Genomic DNA, 21900 nt, shown 5'->3' on the forward strand with positions numbered 1-21900 from the left:
ACCAGAAACTTTGAAAAAAGTGGTATTATTCTCCATATACACATGACTTGAGATAATATTCAATGTGGAAGAAATCTGTATGACAGAAACCTGCAAACATTATGTTGGAGATAACTGTTACCATCTAAGTCATTAGTAATTAATCTATTTCTATACTTAAGGTATATAGGATGTAGAACTATTGTTCCTGCATTGGTATAGGTTTTCTAACTAAGATATATTGCCTAATACATTAAATTTGCAGCTTATATTGCTCACTCTCAATACTTGGATATTTTACACAAACTTGCATGTTAGCAAATTGCAATATACAAATATTAAAACTTCCTATGTGTTTGTGTTTTTCTTATAGCAAAGCCACAAAGGGCTATCTGCTCAGCCCACCGAGGGGAATCGAACCCCTGATTTTAGCGTTGTAAATCCGGAGACATACCGCTGCACTAGCGGGGGGCCAAAAAAACTTCCTAAAAATTACTTTTGGATCACACTAGCACAGAACTAATAACGGTCAACCTCCAATCATCAAATAATATACACAGTTCAAATACAGAGGAGTTCATGACATGATTTTTGTTATTTCATAATTGTTCACTTACACCAAGAGTTAACTAAATTTTCTATTGAAATCATAATAGGTATCAGATTTGGGCACAGTGTCTATTTCAATCTTAATTCTTTCTTCATTTGACAAAAAGGTAAAAGTTTTGTTTCAAAGAGAAATCGGAAAAGAGCCAAAGAAAATGCTTCATCAACGAGTCAAATATGCTGGTGAGCGAGATCAAGTACACTTTAGTTATAATGATATTAACACTTCACAGAAACAGAGAGATAAAGGGTACAGATTTGTCAGCTAAGTACATATAAACAAAGACCATTTTATTTTCTGTTTAAAGTTAATACGAAGTGTCCCACCCTTGAAGAACTATACATAATTTGTTACTTAAAACATATATGCTGGTTTTAAATTTCTGACACTTGATTGCACAGTCTTGAAGAACTTTATAAGAAACCCCCACATTAAAATATATCTAAAAATGATTGTAACATGCAAAACTTGATATGTGATAATTCTACATAAGGAACCCAGTTATTAGTAGTCATCAAAATCAATACTTACGTAGAAATATTCACTTTTATATCTGTGAAGAGTACATTTTTTAGAATGTTTTAAAAAGGACACTTAGAACACTAGCTCAAGGTGAAATTAGTAAACATATATCGAGAACAATAGTTTTTTTTTCATCTTAACTGTTGGTCCTTACATAGTTTTACAATATTATAAATTTCTTGCAACATGAATTTAATAATGGAGCATGTCAAGATAAAATGCACCTTCAGTTTGACAAACATTAAACTACAACACAAATCTTTTGTTGTGGTTTAAGAATGATAAAAATTGTTTTAACATTGTATAAGAATCAGACATGCCAGATAAAATGTCCAAGTTTTCTTCCTTGTAATGTATAAAACACCTGGGAATGATACTATTATTTTTAGTTTCTATTGTGTAAATAATCACATACAACAGTTAATATAACCTTTCTTAAAGTGTACAGAAAGATGTAGTCAATAGTATTAAGTTTTCTTAGTTACAGTGTAAAGAATATACACAATTGTTTTCTTTTCATACTGTAAAGAACAATTGCACTTAACCAACAATAGCAGGAATTTGCTTTATTGTGTAATAAATTATTTCTATAATAAATTTTTTTTAAATGTAAAGCAACTTAACTTGTGTAGTCAACAAAATTATTCTTTTTTTTTCCATTCTTGTGATGTAAAGAATCTTATATTGCTTAGATGAAATATTAAGTTTAACTCTTGTCAACCTATCTGGGACAAGTGAAACTTACCCAACTTTATAGGGAAGCTAACAAAGTTTAAATGACCATTTTAGTTTGTTTTACCAAAGCATATTCTAATACATAGTGGCTTGTTTATAATAACCAAGAACAAAACTTAAATGCAATAGATAAGCAAGGTTAAATACACAAATATACAGTTGTACTTTATATAAGTACAGCATAAATACACAAATATTCCACCACTGATACAAAACTGTTCTTAGTTAATAGTTATTATTGACAGCATTCAAATGCAGTTATGTTACAATTCTATCAGTGAAAACAATGTACACTGTTGAATGAATGATAATAAATGGTCTGCTAAAGTACACTGATGCATAAACTAAGGAAAAAAAAGTATTATTACACCCGGAAAATATCAAGAGACCAACATCAACTGTCTCATATTATTGTAATGAACAGCCTAAAATGCACTAATGTCTTAATGGTTTGCATGAAAAACTATATAATATTTATGTTAATGTAGAGTCAACATAATATATCACACTAATTGTTAAGTAGTCTGAATGTACAAGTGTGCCAACACTTACAAAGTCTAAACATAACAGTGTGTCAACTTTCACAAAGTCTGTAGAACAATAATTTGTAAAGAAGGTACTGACATTAAGTATGAAGGTATATGTCAACCTGGTCATAAAGCACAGCCTGAATATACCAGGTCAACAGCTATAAGAAACATAAACACACTAATTTAGTGATGTACTTACAATTGTATAAATATTTGTTAAAACTACAATTTACCAGTATTGGATTAACTAATAAAAGAAATATGAAATTCAGACAGTATTATAAAGTGCAAAATAAATTTCCCTATACTGCAGTCCTAATAAATATTTTGTCAAAAAGGGACATTTTTTTTTTACAGTGAAATGTCATTGATGGAGTGGATTATTAAGCCTAACACTGGCACTCTAATTTTTAAGAGAACTGTTTTTTGCTAACTCTCGAGTTTCACGTTCTTTTTGTTTTATGTAACACGTTGAACACAGGTAGCAGGTTGCTGCTGTGCCATACATGGAACACCCAGGATTTACACAAAGAAATGAAGAAAAACCAGTTTGAGGAATTTCAATATTTGTTGTATCACCAGTTTTTTGCTCTTTTTCCTGCAAAAACCTAGCCCTGGCGGAATTTAAGTAATTACGGATCATCTCTTCCTGGTATTCGTGTTGCTTGTCTGTATGCAAAACAGCACCAAGGACAAAATTACAACTGTTTGATATCTTGCAATCCCAGTCTTGGGTTCTGCCTAAACAGCTCTTTTCTGTGGAGACATCCACAATAGTTTTAGGCACTTCTGTAACTTCCTTCACTTGTGCACCTTTTCGAGATATACTACCAAAATTTTTCTTAAACTTTTTACTCATGCTCCTGCCAAACTGTTTAGCAACAGTGTGAAATTGTGTGGCAGACTTATTCTTTGGTTGTGATGAACTATTCCCTGCATCAGTTAACGTTTCATCAGATACTGAACTATTAATAGTAGTATTTTTTTCATCTTCACAATATTCGTTTATTGAAGTAATTTCAGTTAATGTTTTTTCGTGTTGAGGTTGTTTCTGAAGTGGAGAGATACAAATATTTATTATGTCCAGATGCTCATTAAGTAAATCAACCTTGTCCTTGTCTGTTAGTGTTAATTTTGATATGATCCTTGGATTATTCTCATCATGATTCCATTGAACATCTATTCCTGGATCCACAGCAAACTGAATAGGAAGAAGTTTGTTCTGTGAATCAGTCAAAGGAATGGCTGCTGCAAAAATATATGACCAGTAAAGTCTCTTGTATAGAAGGTTTTTACAATGTCACAATGAAAGTACACTTCAGCAAGAAAATATATATATGGCATCTTTAGTCAAAATCATAAATAACACAATGTTAAAATACCTTTAGTCAAGAGAAAATCTGGAGAAATGAATGGATTTCAACAAGCCTCTGAACTTACCTGGTGTACTTAGTAATTTATCAACACAGTGTTCAGTTTTCATAGCAACCAATGCAGAAAAATGGGCAGCATCATATGTGAGACACAGTGGAGACTTGTGACAATCACCTGGCAGCTGTTCTAACGGAAGATAAATCCCACCAAAAGAGATAGGGGCAAAAGGTTCTCCTGTTGCATCTTTTAGCAATGTGTCAGATATAACAATGACTACTCGTCGCAAGACGTGAGCTAAGGCAAAGATGTGTATCTCTTCCAAGCTTTCATAAACATGAGACAACACTTCATTTTCAGGCACACTGTCTAGGATGCTGAAAGAATAATATGCACTCAAAATGATATACTGACTAAACAAACTAATTCACTTGTTAATTATACTTGTCATAAGACATTAGACTGACTTGTTGGTAGATGTGTACACTATTTGAAAGGTTGTAAGGACACCAGAAAGTTTCAGTACAATAACACTTGTTTGAAGCCAGAAAAGTCAGTTCTCCGAGGACCAGAAAAATTCTCTACAGCAGTTAAAGGCAGACAACCTGTTACAAGTTAGTCTCCCAGCAAAGAAATGAAAGCTCTATAGCCTCAAGTCTCTTGAAGAAAAAAATTATGTCTACAACTACACTGCGTGTGTTAAGTGTTTATTACTTAAACTCTATGCAAGTAAACTATGACCATATCTTTCTAGGATTTAACACTCCTATGAAAAGACGTTTCTAGTCCTGATTTCTCCAAGCCCATTCCCCTGGCTGTGGTTTCGCTAGATAGTAGATAGGGACAGTGGGAATCTTGTTAATCCATTCATTAATATTTAAATGGCTCTATGCAAAATTATTAGCCTAATATTAATAACTATGACCATATCTTTCTAGGATTTAAATGACATAGCTAGAATTTAAATTTAATGTATGATGTTAAAACATGACTGAACCAAATTTAATCAATGTAAAATTGATAGCTTATTGGTAATGTCAAGTAATTTAATGGAAGCTGTTGAAAGAATATAAAATGGGAATACATTTACTAGTTCAAATTGACAAATTTGATAGTTTTGATATTAATTTGTTCCAAGATACTTTAGGTGATTTTGATACAGTTAAATATCTTGATATAGTCTATTAAAAATGTTATTTTTGAGTCTCATTCTCAAGAGTCACTTATTTATTCTAACCATAATTTTCCTCAGGTTAGTGACTTGTGTGCTCCATTCACAAATGCACACCTCAATTAATATAAATTTGGTGCAACAGGCAGTAAAGTTGAAACTCCAATAACTAGCCCACGTGGCCCACTTAGTATATGCAGGACTTTACCATATTACAGTTAATCCTGTTCAGTCGCATATAATTAGTTTCTGCTGTAATGTTCTTCTCAATTGTTTTAGGTTTTTCAGTAGCCAAGATTCACAATACAATTTTGAAAAAGGCTGGCTTGTGTAGTAAATTAGCATGTTTATTTTATACACATATGAATGCAGATTGTTTTAAAAACAATTCTTTGGCAACTTAAAGGTAACCTGTAGGATAAAATAAATAAATTGCAAAAGAAACTACACAATAAATATATATGAAAAACAGAATTTCACTCTTAAAATGAGTTCTGAAAGTGTTCAGGGTTTTTTGTTATGTAGAAAAGGTCATAACTTCTCAGAATATTCACAGAGATCTTTCTACTTGGTTCTTTACAGTAACAACAAATTTCAATAAACTTACCAATTAAAAAAATATAAAAAGCTGAAATTAATAAATACAAGAATTAATAAGAACTCGCTTTTATTGTTTGTATTTTTTATAAAACAAATGAAGAAGCTGGATACAGAAATGCTTCTTATTTGAAAAGCTTTACCTTTGTAACATTTGCTTCAATTTGAATTTACTTTAAATTCTAATATACCAAGAAGAAAAAACATGTAGCTACAAATACCCCAAGTTATGAAATCATACAGTAATGGCTGCTTCATTATTGACCAAAACTGATCTATTATTATGAAGTAAAGTGAAATAAGTAATTTGTTACAATTTTAATCAAGGTGTTGTAAGCATTTGAACTCGAGTTGGTCATATTAAACTTATCAAGGTAATAAACAATAATGTTTTATGTTAATAAACTGTTTTTCAAAAACTTTGTTATTAAGGATTTTGTAACAACAACTTTTATTAAGTCCTTGTAGAAAAACATAACATTTTAGACATTTAGCTGCTTCAGGTTAAATAACTACAAGTCCTGCTTTATACTTTGTACATTACTGGTTTTGTTGTATGTATCTCTCTCTCTCTCTCTCTCTATTATACATATATATAAACAGAGGATAATTTGAACAGTTCTAATACTGATCACCTTACAATTTCCAATAACAAGCTTCAGATATCCTTTATGTAACAATATGTATTATTTTAAATCTAACCTTTTATTCTGCCAACCTATACTGTCGTCCATATCTCTGTTACGAGAACGAGGTTCTGATGATGCCATCTTTAGTAAATCCTGCCATTCTCTCTGCCACTCTTGTTCACAGTAGACTAGACCGGTCTAAGATAAGCAATGGGATATAAGTAATATATTACAAACATACAGATCAAAACAGATTTATTGTGTAAAGGAAAAATTAAATATAGGCTTTCTGGTTAGATGCGTTTGACTATTTAATGGAATGTGCACTAGGTCAGTCCAATGGACTGAACACATATCGGAAAAGGAATATTAACAATAATTTACTACATATCTCTGCACAATATGCATCAAGCTCTTTTAACATGTATGCAATGAACATTAAATCTGAGAGTATGCATGAAACCAACACCTAGTGTTTATGTTCCATAAGTAAGACATGCTCTTTCGTTCTTCAGTGCGATTTTCATTAATGGTATTGGTTAGAATCTTTTATCTTTCCAATTTTATTATTATACACTTATCATAGAAACTGTTAGCCTTTTTATCTTCATTTAGGATTGATTCAAATCTCCTAATCTGGCCACACCTTATGAAATATTACTGGTATTATGAACTAAGCTATCATTATCAAATGAAAGTGCTTAAACAATGCCTTGCAATTTTGATAAGTAAGAATGTAAAAAAACATTACATTTACCTAACTATACTTACTGTTAGGTTGTCTTTTAAGTTTATCTCAGAGTAGGTACCCTCCTCTAATTAGAAGTTAACATTAATTATTAGTGAATACTAGCATCTAAAAATATTTTTATCCTAACTTATTTATGAGTTCAAAATTACTACTACTTCCAATATTAATAAACACTGTTAGTATTGCAATATTTCCATACACGGGGTTTTCTCCAGTTAATTTAGTTTACGTACTGCAAACTTAACAATTATGAATTTAACAATAACTACTTTAAATATAAATTTGATGGGAGAAATGTTAAAGTTAATATTTCAATATCATTGTTAAATTTACTAAAAATTTATGAGCACTGAATAAACTCAACAAAATTATTTTAGCTAATGTTTTGAGATAACAGACTAAACTTTTCAGGTGGCTAAATAAACTGAGTGTACTTTGTAAAAAATGTTTTTGAGAACAGGTAGTTTGAACACAATTTACCATTTCTTAAGTAAAAGTCTGCAGATTAACAGTGTATTTTGGAATTACAAGATTATTGTACAACAATAGTATTTCACATGGCTAAAACCTTTCAAGAAATCTGGAAGTTTAATGAATATGCAATGAGGAATCTTTCATTTTACTTTTCCTAGTCAGCTTAATCTTTTCAATCTGACACGTAAACAAATGCCACACTAAACTGGTAAGTTTACATATAGTTTTGCCATGTTATAATTATATGTACTCATGCACTATCTTCTAAACTAAAATTCAGGCCTAATTTTGTGAAATAATTTCTCTTTCTTCCCCTAGAGGTTGGAATGCTAACTAGAAATATTACAATGTAAAGCAACTGAATACATTACTTTCCACTTTATTAATTTGATTTACATGCTAAAGAAGCTTAGCACTGACAACACAGGCTTTCCTCTCTCAAATTAACAAGTCTTATCAAAACATATTTGACAGTAAGCAATCCAGGTGGGTAGGTAACCAGCTAGAAGCAACCATTTATAGTTAACTTTCATTATTATTTATTGTTGTGTATATTGTTTTTTATATTCATTTTAATTTTTAAATCAACAAATATACTTACAAAAATGTAAAGGTATTAAAATAATCTTGTTTAATCTATTTCAGTAATTAATTTTCTTTGAAATTATTTTTTAAGTTTGAATAACATATCTATGGTGGTTATTGAATCTGTTTAACAAAAGAAAAATGTTTGTCCAAGTTCTGTTTATTTTTACTACACTTATGTGAAGCAACTTCTCTAAATGATCAATAAAAATTAACTGATATCTTAAATTAATTTATGATATACAATTATATTTAAGTAACTGAATCAATGTTTAAGTATTACCTGGATTTCAAGAAGAATGCCATAGTAACAAGTTTCCCCCCCCTCTTTCAAATTCAGTTCAATTTTTCTATAAGTTTAATCACTATTGCTTTCATTAACCTTCAAAAGAAATCTTTGTGGTCTGCCTTCATAAACAGAGCTTAGTGTTTGATGGAATTTCATAATATATTAATGGTCTGGTTCATTAATTGATTACATTCAACTAATCTATTACTTTCATGTGTAACTTTAATAGCTGGAATAATCAGAAACACTAATTTTAGTTGCTTGATTATTTTAAGGAGTCGAGATACTACTTGGTCATGCTGAGTAAACTTGAAATAACTGAAAATTATAAAATATCATAAAAGGAATTGGTTTTTATTCCTTGGATAGCTGCAATATTCAAAAACAGTAATAATTGAAAAAAATATAATTTTGAGTGGTTGATTTATTTAATAATAATAATAATAATGCTTATTGATAGACTATTTTACATAAAACTAAATGACACAATTAACGCTCAAAAGGTAATCAACTTAATCTTCAAGGTCTCTATAGTCATAGGTATTCCATAATAACCAAGAATTCAAACAAACACATCCTCAGAATTAGTCAGGATTTCTTTATGTGTGATATTAAAAATGTGTTGAAAAGGAAAATATAATCAGGCACCTAGAAACAAATGCTTAACTTAATTTTATCTGAACGAAAAACAACATTCTGTGAAGCCAAAAACAAGTTTAAAAAATGTTTTAATACAGTGTAAAAGTGAAAGTCTTACATTTCTTTTGGAAGGTTTTATGGGACTTTTACATCTGTTCAAAAACTATTTTTGCAAAGTTTTAATCTTTCAGTGGTGAACTTCCTCACAGAAAATAAATACCTTTTATATCAGACTACAAATATTAATTTTCAATTACCTAGAAATTTGTACATTTTATAATTCTGTTTTGCGACTTTAAATTTAATAATTTCTGGTGAAGTTACTTGGTGTTTACTTATTTGTATGAACAGTTTGAATAAGAAGTGTATCTTTTACTCTCTAATAAATATTTTTGGTACCCAAAATTTTTAGGATGTACATATAAACAACAAAATCAAAAGAAAAGGTTGGCAGCAGGTGTTGCCACAGAGTTTGCCTTCCTTTTAGGTAGCAAGCAATTCACAAAAGTTGGTAGTAGACAGTTGAACATCAATGGCAGATGACATTAGTAGCTTTGCCACAAAACATAAAAGATGTGCAATATTTCAATTACTTGGAGAGTTGGATCAATCAAAAATAGCAACTAAAAATACTAATTTTTAATTAATAATTTAACTGTAACTTTGATTAATTTATTAGTTTAAGTAACACTAATCTACATCATCGCTGTTCATAGGTAACTAATTATATTGAATAATTAATTAAAATTGCTCAGCTCCATGAAATATCACAAAAGTCAAAAGTTGAACATATCAGTTGCATAAGGATGTTTTATTCATTCATTATTTTGAACACAGCATAAAGGTTGATCCATATTCTAAATATCACGAAAAATAAAAACTGAAAACTTTATTAAAAAAGAAGAGAACAATGCACAGTATTAAACAAACATTGGCCACACTACAATAAAGTTAATACAAATGAACATATTAATACTTTACTGACATTTATGTAGCAAACTAATCATTAACTGATCAAAAAAAAAAACAGATCACCTCTCTACACCTAGTTACAGAAAAGACATTATTTCAGCATAATAAACTTCCATTTCTGAGATACTGCACGTGAAAAAACTACTAATCAAGCATTACACATACCTCTTTGTTTAGAAGTGCCGTCTGCCAACGCCACCTTCGATAAAAAGCCTGCGTAAATCTACTGTGAGTCAAAAGAGAATGTAAAGCTTTTCTTAAGGTCAGAAGACGATCATGAAATCCCCAAATTCCTGCAATAAAGATAAATCTTCATATAAATACAGTAATTTATATATAAAGAAAAGGCCTCAGTTTATTTTATAAGCAAGGAAGTCAACATTCCCTAAAAAATAAACCAAATGAAGAGTTGAGAATCCCTACAATGAATGCAGCAAGATTCACGTATCAACATTTCATGTTGGGCAATGCTGATATCCATCACAATGATCTGATATCAAAATATCTTTGGGCCCTAAATAACTTGCACTTTTAATTTTTTTAGCCCCTCACTCAAAAATTGAATATTGTGCATTAGGTGTGATGTAGCAAAGTATGAATATTCTTTCTATAGATTCATACATTATTCTAAATACTACTGCATAAGCAATTCTATATTATAAAGAAATATTATGAAGGTCAGATAGATTTTTTTATTAATTGTTTGTAGTTAAGGACAAAGCTACACAATGGGTTATCTGTTCTGTGCCCACCATGAGTGTCAAAAACCCAGTTTCTAGCATTGCAAGTCCGCAAACATCTCTCTGTGGCACTAGGAGAAAAATAAGATACAACAGTAACCCATGATTGAAACTGATGTTATCTCTACCATTAAAAAAAAAAACAAATTATACAGGTTAATATATAAACACTTTTATCATATGACAATAAAAAAAAAAAGTTTCTGTTTATGGATTCCACAAAGCCAGTGGTCTTTAAAACTATTCTGATCATAAACCATTAAGTATGGGTTTTAAACCTTTAAAAATGGACATAAGTGCTTTACAACCCCTTATAAATATTAGAACTGGAAACAATGCTGAACCATGCATTTTAATAATTAGATCCATTTAAACTTAAGAAGAATAAATAAATATTCCTTTATTTAAAATACTTCAAGAAAATATAATCTGTGCATCAGCAGGATGCATGTGAGAATTATTTTAAGTACCACTTTAGTAAAGAATATTTTAAGAGGCCATTAATACACATGTGCATAAACCCTTTCACCATAAACTCAGTATAATATACACAAGTTCATCCACGCATTTGCATGTTGAGTATTTGCACTCGAACTTTTGATACAGCAGGTGTACCTTCGTAAAATTTTGTAGACTTTTAGTAAAGATTATAAATATTTTGTACAAAAAAAAAAAAAAGATGTTTTAATGAAATATTTTTACCAAAGCTTTGTTTGTGAAAACAGAGTCTGTTACTAGTCTGAGTGCAAAGTGATTTCATGTTATGATTAAAAAAACTATTCGTCATCCCAAAAATCTCAAATATTATTTTATATAAACTGTAAAACCTCCAAAATACGTTTGAAATGTTTGTTTTCAGAAAGACTTCATATTTGATGTTACCTTCTACACTCTAACCATGTGGGGGTCTGCTACTTGACCAACCTCGTAACCATCATAATAAAATTAGGAAATAAATATAAGTTGTGTTTTTCATGCTAGAATGACTACATAATATAACACGAAAATATAAATGTTTATTTTAAAATGTTTAAGTCTTATAACACTATATACAAACAAATATATTTATTATTTTTTATTATATTGACCATCCAGTCATGCTCACCTAATATCACATAGTTTGCAAAGACATAACACACATGCATTCAGGTCAGTCTCCAGTAACATAAAGCTGTCATTTAAATTTCTGTCTTAGCTGTGTTTCAGTGGACTAGTATTTTGTAATATACAGTCACATTTTAATTATTATACATTATGTATATAGATTAATAATTTATTTCTAAATAGTATTTTTTTAATACAGAACAATAAATCAAGAAGTAAAACAAACAATTATTTCTTCTCACTATGACCTTTGTTGCTGCTGGACATAGGTTGCAAAGCCATCGACAACAATTATGCATATGGAGGGTATTTAAAACAAAAAAAATAAATGCAAATTTAGGTTTCATATACATATATAACACACACACACACACACACACTTGAATAACAAAAAAACATAAAAATAATTACAATGATACTATAGAATTCTACTATAATTTAATAAGCTTAGTGACAGATTTATTTAGATTTTAAAAAAATATGAAACTTTGAGTAGACTAAAGACAACACCTCATTGAAATCTTGGATCATAAGAACGCTATAGTGTTTTCAAAGATTGAAATGGTCAGGAAAACTATTCTGGGGACATTCTAAGCTGTTGATTTGTTATTCAAATGTCAAATATTGAAGTAAGTATATATAAGAGACAGTTTCCAAAAATGGAAATAAGTGAACAGGGCTGCCGAGTTTGATTCAGTACATAAGCCATATCTCAACATAATAAAAAAAAGTTCTTATTTTATATTCCAGCTTGGTAATATTAGTAATTTAAAGTTCCTAATTTGCAAGAAACTATAGACTAAATATTTTGACATCACAAACATCTAATTTTAAACAGTGCTGAATTCAACATACCATGCGTCTCACTAAAATCTACATTTAAATGTGTTCTTTTGGTATTTACTTTTAAAATTAAGAAATTAACCAATATACAGTAGTAAAGTTTGAATTATAATCTACAATTTGATTCCAAACTTATTGACACAAATTCATAAAATAGGAGTTCATTAAATTTTCAATGCAAGTCAACAAATGTGACGACATGGCCTTTGAACCCTGCCTGATGTGTTGCAGAAGGGTTAAAGGAGGATCCAGAGGGATATTTCTTGCTTCTGCTAAACAAAGCTAAAACTAGTTTCTGTTAAATTAAAAAACAACTCAGTAATCACACCTATTTGAAAACAGTTGAATCATTATCAGAAACCAACACACTGTTAGTTTAAAATTTAGTTAATAAAATTATTAAAGTATATAAAAATCAGACAAAATACTTCTTCCAACAGGTGCAATATCTTTTTGAATAAATACAAATCAAAAATTTTATATAAAATACTAAAGAAAATCTAATTTTTTATAAAAAACAACAACAAAAAACTACCTACTTTTCAGCACTATAAAGAGAGGGCAGAAAATTACAAAATAGGATAACCAAATTATGTATCATAACAATTTCCAATAACTGTTGTTTATGTTAAAACATTTTATTGTAATAGTGATACACTATAAATGAAAACAATAAATCAGAATGAACTGTGTAACTGTTACTTTAAGGGAGAATGTGTCAAACTTATTTTATCATATATTCCTGTGGTATACACAACACGTGTACTGCATTATTATGTTAAAAATATTTCACTCCTGCAAAATTACATTCACTTTGAAACTAAATCCTTTACACTATTTCCAACCATTACACACATTCTTTAAGGAATTTCCAAAGTACAAAATTTCCTAATTTCAAATCAATACCTCTATTCAGTGCTTTAAGAAAGTTTGACCCAAAATTCACATTTACTTACAGTATAGCTCAATTATGAAAAAATGAAAAATTCTCAAGATTCTGAATCAAAATAAACTTCAGAAAATAGTAAACTCTATCTTATACACTATAATTTTTATGAAACAAACTTTTACCAAGAGAAGCAGCATGCAAGAGACAGTTTCCATCACCAGTAGTTGCAAGAGGCCAAAGACGCTGACATGTTCCTTGGTCAGCCCACCAATTCAGTCTTCCTATAAAGGACATCACTGTATTATATTTTAAACTTCTGTGGAAATTAGGCTTCCACAAATTTTATAATTGTTTATACCTATAACTCTTAAACAAATAACTTTAAATAAAAGAAAAACTTTTTCATATGATATTTACCCCATCTGGTTAAGAGTTTTTTAATTAAAATACAGGTGGGTTAAAATAATTCCCTTACTTAGTCGAGACGACCTTTGTTATAGCAACAATGAAACCATAGGCTGACTAATTCAAAAATCTGTCATGAGAAAGAGCTAGCCTTATAAGGAAATCAGTAAACTGAATTCTTCTCTCTCTATTGGTTATAAATAATCCAATACCAAGTGTCAAAAAATATTATTCACATTTTTTTTCAAAGAAACATATGATAGGAGGGTGCAACATGTGAATTTGACTTTATGGTTCATGATTCTACAAGATAAGGAAATTATAAAATTAGATTATATCTTACCAGTATGTATGCAATAAATGTATAACTTATGTTAAACTCTGGACATAGTGTTGGTGTAGAAATAATATCAAAATTGGGCAATTTGGGGGTGAACAAATTTCAGGTAATTTAGAGAAGTGAAGATTGAGAATTTATTTACCTTGTTTTTTTTCCCCCAAAAAAATCAAAATTTATATTACATTAAAATTTCATGTACTAACTATGTTGGATGAAAATATTTATTGTTACATGTGGATAATAACACACTTTAATTAAATTTTGAATGTAACTCTAAGCTGTTGTAATGTGCACTTTGACTCCACACCCATGCACATATGATTAATATTTAATGTTTATACTAATTTTTATGAAAACTTTAAAGTCATACAATCATACAATATTAAGCAACTGAGAGTATATTTTCAGAAAAACTTTAAAAATTTCCGATTCTAAAATGAATAAAAACACAGAATGAGCATCACATTCATGAATTTAAAAAAGAAGTTTTTAAAAAATCACAATATGACACTAGATTAAACTGATATTACCAAATCAAAATGTATCTAAAACTAATACTTATTGTAAGGTTGGAGTTATGTAGCCAATAAATAACGTACTATTACAGTTGTGTTTTATACACAAAATTTTAAATTACATACCAAAACAGTATTTTTAATTTAAAAATACACAAAATTTAGTCATTTATATATTACAGATTAAAAATTCTTTTAGCAAGTCTCTACTGGACTTAGTGTAATTTTTGAAAGTATGTAATGACACTAAGTTATCATAGAAAGATTTAATATCTTAACAGCTGCCCTATGGCACAGCAGTATGTCTACAGACTTATGATGCTAGAAATCAGGTTTCGATACCTGTGGTAGACAGAACACCGATAACCCTTTGTGTAGCTTTGTGCTTAACAGCAAACAATCCAAACCAATATCTTAACAACTCAAGAAACTTACCATTCTGTTCTAAAGAGATTAATGTAGATGTTTCAATCAAATCCTTTTTGAGAAATTCTTGAAAGTTTTCTGGGTGAATTGAAAGATCAGGCAGGGTAAATGTATACACTGGCATTTCTAGCGATACTTGTGGAGGACTCTCCTTGTTATTAGTAGCTTTGAAGTCCAGTGCAAACTCACTTCTTGCTCGAGACACAAGATTAACATTATTAGTTGCCCTAGAGATTCCTCTGGTTAGTTTCTTGGCTGCAGGAAGCAATGTATTCTTACAAACTGAACACTTGACTCAAATACAGGTACCAAAGAAAGTCTGCACTTTTCTCATTATTTACTTAGTTTGTTTTAAATTAAGCTTTTGTTTTGATTAAAAGGACAATATCTATCACAAAAAGAAAAATATTCCTTTTATACCTAGAAATTAAATTTAGAATATTTCATATACAAAAAGCTTTAGCATAAATAAACAGCACTTTAACACCTAACTTTTTAAATCAAAATAGAAAAGAACACATAAAATGTGCATTCACATCTAATATAATAAATGTATCATGCAAACAGTTTTTTTTAAGAAACTGATTTCAAAACACAAAGGGACGAACATCTTTCATTATCTTTACTTTTTTAAAAGATCATAAATAAATGTGGTCAGAAAATAAATACATAAGGATCATCTTAACAAAAATCACAAATAAAGAAATGTCCAAAGAGAATATAAAAAATAAATAATTTTACAATTCTCTTTCTTCAAACCAGTTCCTTACCTTGAGGTTTAAAATATATTTCATTACCTTTCTTGTCTCCATTTGGTACAAGCATACAGACACGCGCATATATGTGTGTGTGTGTGTGTTCATAGCAATTAATAGTGAAAAAATCTGAATTCTACATTATTCAATTCCTTATCTGTGTTTTCAGAATAGCTAATTATGATTTCTTTGGTATCAGTATAATAACCATTTGATAAACTTGAGAAAAACAAATCCTAAACAGTAATAATCATGTGTCCAGTCATGATTATCTTGTATAGCTAACAAGTTTGTTTTCTTGGCCTAGATTCTATAAAGCATATAAACAGGATCAAAAGAAACTTAACAACTATGCTATATAAAAAAGAATGGATACATTATCACTTACTACAAAGAAACATAGCACTACATGCACACCTGAACATAGATGTTTACACAAGCCTTACTTTTATACTTTAGTAACTTTGTACTAATTGTAAACTTAGGTCTAACAGCAATTGGATGCACATATATCCAGTACGTACATGTTACATCCACGTGTCAGCTTTTAAAAGCACGAATTTGCATTCATATGTTGTTTGAAAACTTACAATTAAAATCATTTTATACAAAATAGATTACTAATTAAATATTTCAGATTTCTTTTTTAACTACAGATTGACTCAGAATTATGCTTCAATTAGGTAACATCAAATACAATTATCTTATATGTAACTTATTCATTCTCAATACTTAATATACTTCTCAGAATTTTATTTTAACATTACATGTTTTTAATGTCTTTTCTCAAAACACTTTACCATGATTTGATCAAATGTGGTCTATTGTAACAAAGATATCAACTATATAACTATTTATGCAAAGTAGAATTGTATGCCTGCCTGTCTGATGTCAAGTTGCTGTGTGAAACTGGCAGAACCATTTTTAATGAGATTTGGTGTAAGAACTCAGGAGGATCTTACATAAAGTTACAATGAATAAGCTAAGTGAGGAACAATTCAAGTCTGGCAGCCATTCTAATTTCATGCTGAAATGAGAGTTCCACTGAATGAGACTGGTAGCAAAATATACATGAAGTTGACATCAAATGAAAGTGATGGGTAATGTAGAATTGATATCTTTGTAGTGGATGAAAAGCTCACACTATAGCTTAATGAAATAAAAGTATAGCACTACATTTCAGGCCTGAAACTGTGAAGTACACATTTAGTAGTGTTGTCATAAAGATAAACCAAAACGTTACTATATCAGAAAAACCAACCTCCTGCTGACAACAGTAATTGTTTTCAAAATAGCATTTTTGAATTGTAAAAGTTTACAAGATCTGATAATTTTTTTTCAAATCAAGAACACAAGTTGTTTCTACTAAAAGTGAACAGGTTGGGTCCGTTAGGAATTACCTTGTATAGAAGAGGGAATATCGATTGTAATTTCAAATTTACTAAATGTATTGACACAAAATGTGGTAAGCTATCAGTAGAACATACAAGTCTAACGTATACAAAAATCAGGTTATTACATGCCCAGTCACGATTCACTTGTACAGCAAATAAGCTTGTTTCCTTGGCCTATATTCTATAAAGCATATAAATAGGGTCAAAGGATAATTAACAACTGTGGTATATAAGAAAAGAAAAGTATTCATTATTACTTACTGCAAGGAAATGTACAACTATGTGGATCTCTTCAGCATCTCTACATATTGTATTTTGTATTCATTTTCTTTTACTGTGCTAAATCAGCAATGCAGTGTATAGTTAACGATTAATAACTCTGACACCAAAAACATAATTTCATATTGAAAGGCACTTTGTAAAATATTATGTTTTTACACTTTGACTTGCCTACAAGATCAATCTGAACACTTGGTGTTCACTAGGTAACAATTACCCAACACAGTTATACAATGTAATAACCTGACTTACGTGCAGTTTCTTCCACTTCAAATCCATTCAATCTTTGTGATTTAGGTTTGTCGGAAGGACCAGCTTCAGGAGTATTTGTTACAAGTAATGAATTGTGATCATTTATAATGTCCTTCGCTTGAAGGGAAGCTTTGGTTATGGAGTTATCTTCTGAAGATATAGGAATTCCTTTTAAAAAGTAGAAAGATGACAAGGCTGCTTGCAAGTCCCAATCATGAGCTACACATAAAGATGGAATAAGTGATGCTTGAAAGAAACAAGATTTAATAAGCATAGTAACAAAAAAGAAGTTGCCAAAAAGATTGTTAAAGATGACAATCTTTTATTAATATTACAAATTACTAAAGCTGGATAATTAACTTAATCAACTAGCTATAAGTATTAATGACATCAATTAGTAGCACATAAAGTAACTACTTTTGATTATACTAAATGTCCATGTAATTGAAATACTAACATTACAATTTCTCACTAATTCAAGATTCTTCAGCTTAATAAACTAGTGTCATGACTCAAGAAAATGAATAAATAACCAAAATTGGATTTCATGATTATTCCAACAACTTAAGTCTCATGTGAAAATACTCAATTAGTTGAATGTAAACAAAGAGTGACAATTAATTGATTAATTACCCAGCTCTAAAAATTGATTAGTTGAATGTAAAAAATTAACGAGACAGACAACTGATTTGTTATCAAGTTCCACTAAATAACTCATTTCTACAAATTATTTATGTAAAAAAACAACAAAAAATACTACACGAGAATTTCAGTGTTTTTAACAATAATTATCTGAAAAAAAAAAAGGCTTAAGGAAACCATTCATATCATGAAAATATTGTTCTGGAAACTTGTTTCATTTGTCTTGTTAAAACCTCTTTGTTAAAACTTCTTTGATCATCAGATGGAAAGCAGTAAAAGGAAGTCCCAGAAAGAACACGGAATCATTATTCTCAAGAGATATAAAAATGGAAGCAGTTTAAGTATTTTTAATCTAAAAGATGTCTTTATCTGACTAATTTTAAACAGCTGGTTTAGGGAATACACCTCTTTGAAATCTACATTTTAAAATTACTAAGCACACTCACATAACCGATTTAACTGAATACAAAACAGTGAAGGTGTTGAATTAATTAACTGAAGAGTTTTACAGTATTCAGATTTTCTTTAGATACAGACATATGTATTTAAAAATACATATCAAGCTTTCAGTTATAAACTTTATCAAGAGACTAAAAGTTATAGTGAAAGCTCAGAAATTCTAGAGATGTTCTACTGTTGTCATTGCAACATGTACCATGTACTGACAAAGGTACACAACTAACACCATCTACTGACAAAAGTACACAACATTTCCATCATAAAATGTTCAAACATCTCCAGTCAGTACTGTATTTTCTAAAAAAATAAAATATACATTTTTCTAATTGGTTTTAAACAATGGCATTACCAAAAATATTTAGTACTAAATTAACTAAAAGTACAATAGTTTTGCCAATAAACTGCTAGTCTCTTCAGATTTTTGTTTAAACACAAAAAGGAAATTCGTCAATACAGTTAACCTAGACAACAATTAAAAATAGTGAACTATTTTACATCTCACCTGAATGAAATAACACTATGTAGTACATATTTTTTTTATTGCTTATTAGGCACAAAAAGAAACTTAATGGTAAGGAAACTTCCTATAATAAAAAATATATGAAACAGATGTTATTTCAAACAAACTGTTCTAGTATATAACCTGACTTATGTACATATAAAATTTGTTTTTATCAAATACTTCTGCGTTCATTTTAAAACATTCATGCAAAGTCTTAATTTATATAGTATGCTTCAACCATAACTTTATTTAACAAATGAAATTAACAGTTACATATCTTTGAAGATATTAAAGCTTCTCCTCTGTTTAACAAAATGTATTTTATGAGGATGATTTGAAATTCCATTTTTCAATTGTTTATGATGATGAAATTTCAAAATGACTTTTTTCCATTATATCAAGTTCTCTTTAGTGTTATGGAGCTACATAAATATACATATTCTATTAAAACAAATCTTCCGACATACTTGCAGACTCACCGAATTAAGTAATCTATCCAACATTTCAATATTAATATGTAATATAAAGTTTTAAATTACCAATATAAACAAACATTTTCTCACCATCTAAGAGGTCCCTTGCTAGTCCTGGCTCGGCAGAGGTCCGAGTTACAAACTCTGACAAGATAACGTCCATTCCGCATGATGCCCTAAAGTACATAAATGCATTAAAAAACAACCCGAGGAAAAACAGCGATGTGTAATAAACAATCCCTTTGTTTAAATTGGTTAGTATCTTCTACACTACTGCAGTATTAGCTGAAGTGATGACCAACCTATCTGCCAAAGAAGGAGTGAAGAAAAAGAGCAATAAATATTCTTTGGAGAGAAATATTAATTTCAGAATATAAAAATAATTCATTCTGTTGAATATAAGTGTATTAATTAAAAATAAAATAACTTATCATGGAACAATCAATGTAGATACTTAGATTTTGGGTTATTTAAGATTTCCAAGAAATGTTTAAAATATTAGCATGCTACATTCTAGGAATACACATCTTGTTGTCATAAAATAAATTTGGAAATGCTAAGAAAGTTTTTTCTCAGCTGCTTAGAAGACAATGATTTCATTGCTTGCTGATAGCAAGCACAGGAAGTGAGCTTCAGTATTCATTTTATTTCAAAATCCAAGGTTTCAGTTTTAATTTCAAACCCAGGTAAGTCATCGTGTAAATTATGACGTCTTACATAAAAGAGTCATTAGTAAATTCAGTAAAAAACAAACAAACTCCATCCTACATCACAAATGAAATACATTTAAAAAAACAGTAAGATGTTCCAAATAATAAAATATTCTGGGTTAAAAAGCCTTCATATTGCAAATCTTGTTAGATTTCTAACCTATATTCATAGAGATTTTGAATTAACACTTGGTATATTTAATATACTCGTAATATGAGCAACAAATTCTTGATACATTTTTGAATTTGATTAATTTATACAAATGTCTTGCTCTTAATTCATTTTTTTCCCCCCAGTCTTCAGTACTTTTCAGAACAAATATATTACTACTGGTTTACACCATAAAACTCTGCCAAAATTAAGATGGGATCAATATAACTACTAAGAAATAAAACATTTTCTTTAATCTGTTTAGTAATATTTTAATTATGATTTAAATTTGTTCAGGAGTGGATTATATGTTTTTGTAAACTTCCTGTTCTGGGAAAAGTAAACACTAAGTTATTTTAATCTGTATTTTTTTCAGGCATATTAATTATAATGACAAATTAATTTTTCCAATTAGTACTATGTTAAGGATTATGTAGATAAAAAAATCATTTTTAAACATGTTTTAAGAAAGTTTAACTGCTCAAATCACATTATGCAAGTCTTCAAAGGCTCAACCATTGATTAACAACTTTCATTACACTGAAATAACTGGTAGAACTGCATACAAGTCATTATCTGGCAATATGATACAATACATTTTATTCCAAAGAGTGCTAATACCTTTTGAATAATACCTCAATTTAAAAGAACAGTATCTTGTAAAAAAATTAAGAATTATCAACAAATACACTTTATTCATTTTTACATGAGTTAAATGCAGATAGATGTTTCACACTTTTGATTTTTTAAATGGTTACAAAACCAAACAGTTTGTAACAATCCACTATTTTTCTTGTATGTTGTTTTTCAAACAATCTTTTATTACTTTAACTTAAAGAAAAGAAAAAGCTTGAATTATTTTTGAAATAACTCTACTAAAAACTTGACATTTTTTCAAATGTACATTTAGAACCAGATTTTTTTAATACGTTATAACATTCCCAGATTCTAGCAACACATCATAACAAAGGAATATGGATCAACTTGGGGTCCCAGGACCATCCAGCTACAGACCTGCAACAAGTTTTAGTCCAGCTTTCATAAAAAAAAGTGTGGCATTTTGTAACAGGCAAGAATCTATGAACATAAGTGGATGGCAAAAGCCATCCATGTGCCCTAAGCAACAGCATGAAACATGACAAAAATTTCTATTAGGAAAAATATCACAAT

General features: G+C 29.4%; 1 protein-coding gene across 8 annotated transcripts in view; it reads right to left on the reverse strand.

Moving 5' to 3' along the window:
* Positions 1-8: 8 nt before the first annotated feature.
* Positions 9-21900, reverse strand: part of LOC143231908 (OTU domain-containing protein 7B-like) — a 36904-nt gene continuing 15012 nt past the window's right edge. For 2 of the 8 annotated variants that reach the window (XM_076466730.1, XM_076466729.1), the window contains exons 2-9: positions 19960-20045; positions 17794-17868; positions 15123-15368; positions 13610-13708; positions 10017-10144; positions 6215-6339; positions 3814-4121; positions 9-3621 (exon numbers count right to left, since the gene is read on the reverse strand). In XM_076466730.1, coding sequence (XP_076322845.1) covers positions 2777-3621; positions 3814-4121; positions 6215-6339; positions 10017-10144; positions 13610-13708; positions 15123-15368; positions 17794-17868; positions 19960-20032 — 1899 coding nt within the window. In that variant the 5' untranslated portion in view covers positions 20033-20045 and the 3' untranslated portion in view covers positions 9-2776. Of the gene's footprint in view, positions 3622-3813; positions 4122-6214; positions 6340-10016; positions 10145-13609; positions 13709-15122; positions 15369-17793; positions 18040-19959; positions 20046-21900 lie in introns of all 8 variants that reach the window. The other 6 variants (XM_076466728.1, XM_076466725.1, XM_076466726.1 and 3 more) reach the window with 4 other exon arrangements.

This window comes from Tachypleus tridentatus, chromosome 11 (genome assembly GCF_004210375.1).
Source record: "Tachypleus tridentatus isolate NWPU-2018 chromosome 11, ASM421037v1, whole genome shotgun sequence".
NCBI classification, from domain to species: Eukaryota; Metazoa; Arthropoda; class Merostomata; order Xiphosura; family Limulidae; genus Tachypleus; species Tachypleus tridentatus.